The 11,272-nt window shown below is 37.4% G+C and overlaps 2 protein-coding genes across 2 annotated transcripts; one reads left to right on the top strand and one right to left on the bottom strand.

Moving 5' to 3' along the window:
* LOC133979488 (E3 ubiquitin-protein ligase NEURL3) lies at positions 1-2,514 on the bottom strand. The gene is made up of 4 exons (XM_062418014.1): positions 2,433-2,514; positions 759-1,271; positions 448-612; positions 1-358 (listed from the first exon to the last, which is right to left on the bottom strand). The coding sequence occupies exons 1-4, from the start codon at positions 2,479-2,481 to the stop codon at positions 198-200; spliced, it is 888 nt and encodes a 295-aa protein (XP_062273998.1). The 5' UTR covers positions 2,482-2,514; the 3' UTR covers positions 1-197.
* Positions 2,515-5,368: 2,854 nt separating this feature from the next.
* On the top strand, positions 5,369-7,335 carry nkx6.3 (NK6 homeobox 3). Its single transcript, XM_062418015.1, has 3 exons — positions 5,369-5,783; positions 6,470-6,639; positions 7,105-7,335. Exons 1-3 carry the CDS (start codon positions 5,369-5,371, stop codon positions 7,333-7,335), a joined length of 816 nt encoding a protein of 271 aa, XP_062273999.1.
* The last annotated feature ends 3,937 nt before the right edge of the window (positions 7,336-11,272 follow it).

The following is an 11,272-nucleotide window of genomic DNA, read 5'->3' as shown; positions in this document are numbered from 1 at the left end:
TGTTTCCCTCATCCTTAACAATCAAATGAAAGTAATTAAGTTTCATACATTCTTTTAGACCATCAGAAAATAATGCTGTACAACATTACATATTACGGAAGACAGAGTGGAGTAACATGTAACAAATGTTCTAGTCAGCTGTCATCAGGTTGTTGATGTCATTCTTGGTGTCTTGGAGCTCAGAGCACCCAAGGAACTCAGCTCTCCTCCTCTGATGGAGCTGTGATATTGTGCCGACACAGAGGGCAGTGGCCAAACTCATAGATGACTCTGTTGGCGCAGTAGTCACATAAACACAGATGTCCACAAGGCAGAGTGACGCTGACCTCTTTCTCCTGGCATACCACACAGCATTTATCTATGAACAGAACAGAGGAATCACAGTTACAGTCACATTGAGTAAAACTAGTTGAACTGATTACTGTAGTGGAAAGGCGTCTTTCTTACCTTGTGGGATTTCCACGTCAGGACCAGAGATGCATTTATTGCTGTTTGAACAGAGACTTGAGACACCAGGAATCAAGCAGTCGAAGTTGTCAGAATTAGTTGAGGTGATGCATTTAGGTGCAGGACAGGATTGTCTGGTCCAGAAGCATTTAGTTTTCTTTGAGCCTGTAGCAAATAGACACATTCGTATACAGTAAGTCATCCAAGCAATGACTTGTTAATGCATATGAAATGTTCTGCCAATAAATAAGGAACAAGAACAACAGGTTACATGGGAACCGATACATCATAGTTATTAATAGTAAACTTACGCTGGAGGAGAATGGAGCATGTCTGTCCGTAGATATCTATTATGGCCCACAGCGGCTTGCTGCGGTCCACTCCTCTTAGAAGCATGTGCTTTTGGCTAGTGTTACTTTTGACATAGAGGGCGCCACCATGAGAAACCCAGAACTCCAGCTCTGAGCCTGCCCTACAGAGGGACTCATGCACAGGTGCAACCCAGTGCCCGCCAGTGTCGGTGAGGTTGGGGATGGCTATGCAGGGTAGAGGCAGAGATCTGGATGTAGGTGACACAGTGGTGAAACCCACACGCAGCGCTCCGTGCCAGTTAAACAAATCATTCTCCACTCTCAGACGAACCCTCTCCTGGACCCTCACTTCCCGGCTGCTGAATACCAGACCGTTCCTGAATGTGCCCTCCATCCTCTTTGCAAGTCGACCCCCCTGGCTCAGGCAGACCATGTCTCCCACAGCCTGACAATGGAAGGTCAGAGGACCCAGGCAGCACCAGTCACACTTATGTGACTTCTCTGACGTGACAACTGCAAGACAACATAAACACAATTAAGGTTTATGATGTGATAAACCTGTTTGCACTCAATCTGCATAACAACTTGCATTTGGCACAGACAGTAACAACATTAAACCAGGAAGTCTTGTAACTAAATGTTGAGTAGTAAACAAGAAACCATATGCAACTTTGCATTATTCATTGTTAAAAAATGGTATAATTCACCATCACTGAATTCACAATTAATTACTAAACTCAAGCTGTTGTGAATAAGTGTCATAATCTGACAAAATAAAATAATTTTAACAATTTAACCTTCAATCATAAATTCTGACCGCAATGTCAAAACTGTTTCCTTTTTTTTAACGGATGATGGTTAATCATTTGCTTCAGTAAAGTTGACTGACTGAGATTACAACCGATACAGTTGTCAACAAGTCATAATGAAAGTAGCAGATGGTTTCGCTTTTGAGCAACATGGCGAAGGTGAGACATTCACACAAATATGGATAGTGAGTGTCAGCAATGTTTAACTGTAAAGTTAAAAAAAAAAAATAGAGCTGAATGATAAAGTGAGATTTGTCTTGCAGGTGTGATTCACACATCTGTAGCAACAATTATTTACACATGCATTTACTCATGAGCCTTAAGGTCCACATTTCCAGTAAATGGTATACGTTTCAGTTATCTCTTTTCTCCTTTATTTCACACCTGCACCTACATATTTGAAGTTCTTTTGCTCTTTTGTCAATCATCTTCTTTTACAACACTTTTAAACTTGATGAGAGTAAACCTGTGTGAAAAACTTTTGTTTCTGTTTTGCATCTTACACTATTCATAATTAACTAAGCAGAATATTTACAATGACATCAATTTCTGCAAAAAAAAAGACAATTTCTTTTCATATCATCATGCTATTGCAAAAGATGTATCTCAACTATCTCAAACGAATAGCTAAGAAAATATAAATTATAATATATAAAAAAAATCTATAATATAAATATCTGTAATATAAAAATGCATTACAATTTAGTGATACATTCATATCTACTATTTTTGTTGATTATTTTTCCCTCAGTGCATCTTCACAAATTGTTATTTGCATTAATTTCTTGATATTTAAAGTCATTATTATGTATTTCATTTAAAGTTCTCTGTAAAGTTCTCTGAAAACAAAAAATAAATATCTCACCAGGGTGTGTGTTTCCTTCTCCCTTCAACATGTTGATGAGGGTCTTCATTGTGTCTTGACATAAGATCTGTTCACGGCTGTATCTTGGTTTGAAAGTCATGAAGCCTGAGCCTGCTTTTAAACGCTGAATAGCACGCTGCTTCCAAACACAAACATCACATGCACAGTGAATGGGAGGGACTGAGGGAGGAGCCCAACTTTGGAAATTTACCCCAAAAAAATGGCAGGGTAGGGCACGTTTCCAGCCTTTACTCTTGTATCAAATCACTGGCCTGCTATATAAACATTAACCTACAACATGAACTCATAACTGTGAACTTTGCTCCCTTGAAGAATGGTATCACTTTCATTATGTGTCAATGTTTTGTGATTTTTGGCTGAGGGACAAAATGTGTTTTTATGAAAATAATGCATTTCTGTGCACAGAAATGGAAATGATTCAAACTATGTTATATTGATTGATTATTGGATATTTTGGTTGATGATATATTTTAGTAAATGTAACACAAAGTGACTGTAACTACCTTTCATGTATCAGTTTTCTGTACTATTTTGTGTTTATTGTATAATAGGATTTATTTTCCTCCTCTTTTTAAATGCTGTCCTCTTTTTGAACATTGATACTGACACTGTACACAGTAACCAGACTTAATCTTAATCTGAATTTAATATTTGGATATCCTATATCTGATATTGGTATTTTATTAAATTCACAGTATAATAGGCTATCCAAGAAATGCAACTCAATATGACTTCCTTTTGCTGAAATACTGGGAATGTCACCTGATTCAACACATCATGGAAAATACCACTAAAACTCTGAATATCACTTTTATGACTGGCTCAGTGGTTTTGAGGCAATGTCACACATGGTTCAGTGATGAGCATATCGTAAAAGAATTCAGGTTTGTTGCAAGTTAATCTCACAGGATGTATGCATGTAAAGAGAGTTGCCGCCCTCTACAGGACATACACTGTCACTCTTCAGTCCGATTGGTTGGTGGTCCCTATTCATGTGACAAGATGAGGCCATGACTGGAAATTCAAAATGACATCATCACTCTTGGAAAGTTACAAGCTTTCCTAGACTGTTCCGAACAATCACCATGATTTACTTAGAAATCCCACAATCCTGTCACCCTGAAAGAGACTGCTTTGCCTTACATTAATACAGAGTTTGAATGTGTATATGTAAAAAAAATTATAATAAAACTGAAGTATTGTTTTCAGGTGTATATGATAAGAAAATGATGGCCTGTCCTTTGAGGATATAAATAGGTTCCATATATATTGAAATATGTTTAAAAATGAGGAAAATTACAGTTTGCAATTGCATTTTTTAGCCAATCTCCTTCACTGATTCACCCCTATTAAAACATAATGCTAAGTCAAATAATATTTTTAATTTAATTCATTAACATTTGCTGAGCTAAATTTGTTCAGAGGATTAATTAGAGGCCATCATAGAAAAATAATAACTTTATTAGAGATAATATTAGGCACAATGTCAGAAACCACAAAGTCTGTCTTTGACAGTGACTGTCTATTAATTTGTATATCAAATTATTCATTTATTGATAAATAACAATATATTCACTGAAATCTTAGGTATTTGACCCAGTACTCACCTCATATCAGGTTTGCTACCAGAAAAGAGAGAGGCTTAACTAACTGTAACGTCATGTGAATAATAATCGTTCTTAAAATAGTTGCAACTGATGATATGATTGACTCTTGTCTGGACATCAAGTCACACGTTATATTAATTAGTAATGTTCCCTGAGCAAATTTAACACTAATGGGTAAAAGAATTTCAAAAAATAGATCTGCTCCTTGAATCTTATGTTTTCCTGTAAACTACAATTAATTTCCTCAATTAAAAAGGTAAAGACTTTTAAAGATGTGCTTTAAGTCTCTGGGAATATGATGATACAAAGTCTACAATTTGTTATTAGACACATTTATTAAATCCATATTACATATTCATGAATGTTTATGAGAAATAACAAAGCATCTGAAGTGAGTTCTCATGGCTAAGAGAACAAGTATGTTTATCCAGTAACATTATATATTTGTATTTTGTGAATGAATGTAGGATGATGTTTCCTATAGAGCCATTACAAGGAGGATTAATGGACTATTAAAGGCCATTAAAGAACGATACAAATATAGAAATATTGCATCAAAGAATGACTTAAAATTATAACAGGGTTATAATATTTTATTATAATTTTTGCTTTAAAAAAACAGGGATCAGAACTGTTCCTCTCATCCTCTGTGTACTCCAGCCTCAGCTGTTTCTGCTCCACCACACTTGGTCAGACATGGCAGGCCATCAAAAAATCAACTTGTTCCCACTCCACCTGTTCAAAACACTATTAATCTGCTGCCTTCCAATAAAAGGCTTGGCTTTCACCAAGGAGCCAATAGAAAGGCATTAAAGCTGTGAGACCCAGGCCAATCCCAGGCTGCATTCTAATGTGGCCTATCTTTATCAAGGTGCCACTCCATTTCCAGACACTGCTTATTTATGATTTCTGAGGAGAGAGCCGGCAGGAGGCATACGTCTTTGTGAGAACACTAAAATCTGTGTCCAGAGGGCTCGCCCAACACTTCAAACATGGAACTATCACACACAGCACTGTGGCTGAGAAGAGGTGAGGGCCGAGAGTAAAGAGTTTATATCCTGCTACACTTTTTGTCTGATATCAATTTTGGCAGACACCAGGGACTTTGTAAAATTATTTTAGAGGGACTCTGATATTTACTAGGTCTTTTAATTACTTGAATAACTTGGGGCAGTGCATGTGAGAGCCCAGATCCAGACATCACCTCGTGGGTGAGAGAACTCCTCGTGGGCCCAGCAAAGGTCTTCTCCTGACTGGATCTTATTGGATGAGTTCCTGAGACCTGGAGGCAGAGTTACAGTACTTCCCATGGATCCAAACATCCAGGGGCCTTTCCTGTTCAACAACAGTCTGAACCAATTCCCCTCAGACCTCAAGGCACCAGTGTGCCAGTACTCAGTGCCCAACTCCTTCTACAAGCTCAACCCGGGCCTGAACAGCCAGCTGCCAGCAGGTACCCCTCACGGCATCAGCGACATCCTGAGCCGCTCCATGGTAGGGATGGGCTCCAATGGTACCACAACCCTACTGTCTGGATATTCCACCATGGGGGGATTCGCCCCCTCTGTCACCAGCACGTCTATGTACTATAACCGAGACTACAACTCCTCCCTGGGCGGCTTCTCGAAGCCGGGCGCCGAGTGCCCCATGAAGGGTCTCAGCGTGAGCTGCTGGGCAGAGAGTGGCTGTGACTGGAGAGGAGGGAGGCAGCAGTGCACCAACAGTGAGTCTAACTGCTGCAGCCTGGACTCATCATCCAGCTCATCACCACATTACAGCTTCCTTGTGTCTGTCTCTGAGTTACCAAGACATGTTACCTTTTGGTGATGCAAAATCATCGTCTTCATTAAATTCATTTCACTTCATCAAAACAGAAAACAGCGGTGTGAGGGTTAAATGCATGATTTGACTAAAGCATACATTTCTTATGTTCTTAAAACCGTGAATAATACCTATATCTGCTATAAGGTCTTCTTTGGTCAATTTGTTAGTAATATTTTAAATGTGTTATATTTAATGGAAAACTCATAACACCTAGAAAAATGCCAAAAACTCAAACTTATATGAATGATGAGTTCATGCAGCAATTCAAATAAGTAGTCAAATATTTAATAAATCTTACTATTATATAACGAGTGGGTGGCGTTGCATATTAAATAGTGTTCATTATTTGGATATTAGTCTATTGTTAGTTATATATAAAATAATACAAAATAATTCAGTCTATTCTGCAAATGAGCATCAAATACATACATTGATTAGGGGTTGAAGATGTTTCTCATTAAGAAACGTCTAATTTTACTTTTATTGCTGTTGTTTACACAGAAAAGGCTGAAGTATTTATAAGGTTTATTCCTATGTGGTAAATAAGAAAAGGTTTGTAAATGTTTTCTAATGTGATGTTATCAGGTAGTGGTCCTCTGGGGGAGATGTCGGGCAGGAAGAAACACACCAGACCAACCTTCAGTGGACATCAGATATTTGCACTGGAGAAAACCTTTGAGCAGACCAAGTACTTGGCTGGGCCCGAGAGAGCAAGACTGGCTTATTCTCTGGGCATGACTGAATCTCAAGTTAAGGTAAAGTAGACAGCATTTACACTAAGGCTGGTAAAATGATGCTTTTGTGTGAAGTGACTTACAATTTACAAGGTTACTCTATAACTCACTACTCTAATGGTTTCATTGTTGTTTTAAAAACATATATATTTTGTAATATTTCCCCATGTTTGACCATTGCCATAAAAGTTTTGTTTGTGTTTTAATGTGCAGCTTTTGTTATATACAGTCTATGTGTGCAGCAGAGGAACATTTTGTTATTCTTGTTTTTAAAAGTGCTGTAGAAATAAATAAATAACTTTCAAACGCATGAATAGAAAAAAAAATTAAATCTGAATGGTGCTTTTGAGGTCACGACCATCATGCAGAAACTGAGTCCTGGCTGATTTTTATAGCCTTCCATATTTCATAATGTCTGCAAACAAGATGCACCTGTTAAACAATACGAGCTCGTTCACCATGAGTCACGCCCACTGCTCTGTTCAGGTGTGGTTTCAAAACCGACGTACTAAGTGGAGGAAGAAGAGCGCCTCGGAGCCGAGCTCCACGCAGGCCAGCCACGCAGGGCAGAGCGGCGACGCCTCGGAGAACGAAGTGGAGGACGAGGAGTACAACAAACCTCTGGACCCCGACTCTGACGACGATAAGATCCGACTGCTGTTGCGCAAACACCGCAGGGCTTTCTCCGTCCTGCGCCTCGGACCACACCACGTCTGACATACTTGATGCAAATTACGCACACACGCACGCACCTAGCTGTGTGCATGTGTGCTTGTCAGCAGACTTGCATGCTGTAATAAAACGTGTAAAAAGCTAATTAGTTCATTAGTTTTCAATCCAAAGCTTATCAGTGAGCAGTTAAGCATGTTCATTAGAGGTTCATGAATGTTCATCCGAAAAAACAGCATTAATGAACGTGACTGTAAAAATTAAGCTGAAAAAAAGTTTACTTTTATAAATTAGTACTGTAAAAAAAAAAAAAAAAAAATCACCTCTGCTCTGTTTAATGTTACACTGGTATGTAAGGGAATATGTCATACTCACCATTTTATATAAAAAAGAAAATGAAATGGGAAAAAAATGCATGATGCTCTAGATAATAGTTATTAATACAAATAACTCAATTGTTCAATTTGTTCTCTTTTTATTTTATTTCTGTGTTTTATTTTCCATTTCTGTGTTTATTTGAGTTATGATTGGCCTGATTCATTTAAAGGAAGAGAAGAAGAAACTTTCTTAATCCATCAAACTCAATATAGGCTACTCCGAGTGTTAAGGTATACGGTCATAAGATGCAAATTGCAGAAACTACATCTTAAAAATAAAAAAAATGAATAAACTAGTGGGTAAAGTCATTTTGGGAGGCAACTTTATTTCAGGGGAACTGAGCTTTGTTCAAGTTTGACGTTATCAGATGTGGGTTAATGCAGATGAATCACAGGCCTACAGGGTGTAGAAATTCACACTTTATATATTTTAAATCAAAGCAGAGAAGTGAAAAGCATGTTAAAACTCATATACAAACAGGCTTAGCTAACATGTTATTTTTAATTCTTTATATTCCACAAGTATGATTTGTAATTCTGCTAAATGCTTCAATTGAATGCTGACCTAAAGTTGGTTTTAAAGTATTTTAAAATTACTACCTTTGTTTTTCATTATTGTATACATGCTTTTGAAATACGAAGGTGTTAAGGTGGCAACTGTGAAAAACACCGGAAATCTTGCGCAATAAATTATTGTGAATTATTTATCAAACAGCGGTGGCTAAGTCTCGTGTCTCAATGAAGGAGCAACGACAGATCACACAAAATTGGCTGCACTGGCACAAGTTTTAGCGGTTTAACTCCTACCAAGTGACAGTTAGAAGGAAACTACAAGCAAAAAGGCACAAGCAGCTGAAGAGAAGTGCAGAGGTCAAAGGTCAAACTTTGTGTGATTTACTTGTGCGGTATGGCTTAATTGAAGACAATGACCCCTAGCAAGCCACTCCAACATAAAATCAATACTGACAGACCAGCACATTCACCGTTTAGGCTCAGTGAGTTAGACTCCATATGCTTCTGCAGGCAGCTGCAGATGATTGTGTCAAAGAAAAAGTTGAGGAATGCTGCTGAGATTCTCCTACTTTCATTCCTCACATGAGAGATAACAAATAAGCTTGAATGTGAAGACCGCATATGGCCAATTCTGTTATTATGCATTTTTCTTTCTTGATAGGCTACCAATATTAGACAGATATTCAGAAGATTATTTTGTCAGAGTTAAACCATAAGATCAACACAAAAATGAAATTCAATATAGGTGAGAATCAGTCACAAACTCAGCAGCTTCTTGATTTGTTGACCCTTGAAGATTTCCAATCTGAACAGGCATGTCCTAAATAGCATTCCAGCCTTAGAGGGCAAGCTCAATAACTCGTCTGTTTCACATGTCGTTTGTCTTCTGCCACAAAATAAGTGAAGCTCTCCATATTGTTGAATTCTATATCTATGGAAAATGAATACATAACACACACATACAGTATTATACAATTTGGGATTAATGTCCAATAAAATTTCTTTTTTTAAATTCAGACTGACCTGAACAGAAGTCAGCTTTAGTGCTTTTTCTATCGGAATATATCTAAATATAAATATCATAACATTTAGGTTAGAAAGCTACAACCAGAAAGGCAGCAGCTGTTAAAAAAAATCTACAGAAGTCTACAGAGTCTCTGGCATGCAGTATGTTGGAGAAATGATGTTTATGTTAAAACAAGCGCTTGGAAGATGACGAAGCTCTCCTGAGTGCAGGAAGGATGTTGTAATCAGGATGAAAGTACAAAATGCAGAAGCTGCAAGAGTTACACGAATTTCTCTCACAGTGTACTTTCTGCAACCCAGCAGGTTTGTCAGCATCACTGTGAATCCATTTACATTATATAAGATCATGTGTTCACCATTTCTCCAAATAGGTGTGACTCGTAAACTGTAAAGTTTCAATTTCAGTTGCTCTCAAAAGTTACAAAGCCAGCTTATAAGAACTGTAATTAAAGCAAAAAGCAGTCAAATGATGTGTGTGTGTGTGTGTGTGTTTAAACACTGTGATTACGGTGCTGGTGAAAACAAAACAAATAAAGTGGAACATGTTTTTGAGGGTAATATTTTATTTACAAAAGTGAAATATCACAATGATGTAGTGTTTGACCAGAGTTAATCTAAAGGTAATACTGGCCTTATAATGAACTGCACTCCCATCAACATTGTCACACATGCTAAAAAGTTTATTACTCACAAGCTGTCTTCATTTTTTTATTTGTTAACTTAATCTTGTACAAACATGACTGATAGCCCAGGTCAATGTGAATATGTGAGAATTTGTGATTAAAAAATATTTTTTGTATGAATACAGGGAGCATGCTGCACCGCCGAGTTATGTAAGACAAAAGAAGTTTCACAAAACACTCAAAAATATTAAAACACGAGTAACAAACCACAAACATATTTCAATTTCTTTCAATTAGTCATTATTAAAGCCAGAACAAAAAGAAAAGTCAAACACATCAAATGTATATTACAGCTCATGTGCTATAACACTATTAATCAATAAAACAAATGATAAAGAAATCAAAAAGCAAACAGTGCTTTCTGTGGTTGTGTTGGTGCACGTGTGTGTGTCTCTTTGTGTGTGTGTATACACAGTATTTTGTGAACAACTTTCACTACAGTTAGAAGTACACATGTGAAGCCTACACTATGAATGTTTTGGCAGTGAAATAAGGTAGATACCAACCAGAACAGGGTGGAGATGGATTCTGTGCGGATGCCATGCAGCACAGACAAACTTTCTGTGAGTGAGGAGAGCTAAAATCGACACACCGACAACTGCTGAGCTGTGTCTTGTGGAATAAAGCACTTGGTATTAATGAACACAAAGAACGTTACTGTAAATTCAACGTTCTGTTTCTGTGTTATGTTAATTGACTCAGCTCCTATCATAGCGTTCATAAACAGATGAAAACTGCTCTAGTTGGTTTGTTGCTGCTTTTAAATGCTATTGGCCTTTTTGCTGACTGTCTAGTGTCATCACTACACAACAGAACTTCACAAACATTTACCGAAATACTTTATGAAATTCATTTTGTTATGTGATCAAGAGAGACTCACGTTAAAGCCGCTGTGACGGAGTAGCTACATGTATGAGAGACGTCAGAAACAAGTCAGTTGGAAATCCATAAAAGATGTTGTTTTTTCTATGGAAGACATCTGACTAAACATGTCAACAGGACACTGAAATAGCAGCACTTCTCTACTGTGGTGTAAAATCCTGCTGTCAGTGAAAGTAAATACCTTTAAAAGAAAATAAATACCTGAACTAAAAATGCCATTAAATACAAAATAAAAGCACACACATAGTCAGTAGGACTGATGTCCAATACTTGATTTTAAAGATCCCAATTTCTTTTTAGTTCTCATTACATAGGTTTTACATACACTATGGATTATGATAACACTAATGCTCTTAAAATTTAGGAAATGGTTAATTGATACTGGACTCAGACTGGTTGAATTCACCTGCTTATCTAATTAAAAGTCTGCAAAGTGGCCTGACTGGAGGGATTTAATAAATTATTTGGACCCAGTAAGGATACGCTTGTTTTGTCTTAGCTGGA

The sequence above is a fragment of the Scomber scombrus genome, chromosome 4, assembly GCF_963691925.1.
Source record: "Scomber scombrus chromosome 4, fScoSco1.1, whole genome shotgun sequence".
Lineage (NCBI taxonomy): Eukaryota > Metazoa > Chordata > Actinopteri > Scombriformes > Scombridae > Scomber > Scomber scombrus.
This window is presented reverse-complemented; position numbering and strand designations above follow the sequence as displayed.

What these genes read in the sequence shown, in the direction of transcription:
- nkx6.3 (XM_062418015.1), top strand. Translation starts at nt 5,369, where the DNA reads ATGGATCCAAACATCCAGGGGCCTTTCCTGTTCAACAACAGTCTGAAC. An exon ending in GAGGCAGCAGTGCACCAACA is followed by an intron (nt 5,784 to 6,469) that starts GTGAGTCTAACT and finishes TGATGTTATCAG; the next exon opens with GTAGTGGTCCTCTGGGGGAG. An exon ending in TGACTGAATCTCAAGTTAAG is followed by an intron (nt 6,640 to 7,104) that starts GTAAAGTAGACA and finishes TGCTCTGTTCAG; the next exon opens with GTGTGGTTTCAAAACCGACG.
- LOC133979488 (XM_062418014.1), bottom strand. Translation starts at nt 2,481, where the DNA reads ATGAAGACCCTCATCAACATGTTGAAGGGAGAAGGAAACACACACCCT. An exon ending in ATGCTCCATTCTCCTCCAGC is followed by an intron (nt 613 to 758) that starts GTAAGTTTACTA and finishes TATTTGCTACAG; the next exon opens with GCTCAAAGAAAACTAAATGC. An exon ending in TGACGTGGAAATCCCACAAG is followed by an intron (nt 359 to 447) that starts GTAAGAAAGACG and finishes TTCTGTTCATAG; the next exon opens with ATAAATGCTGTGTGGTATGC.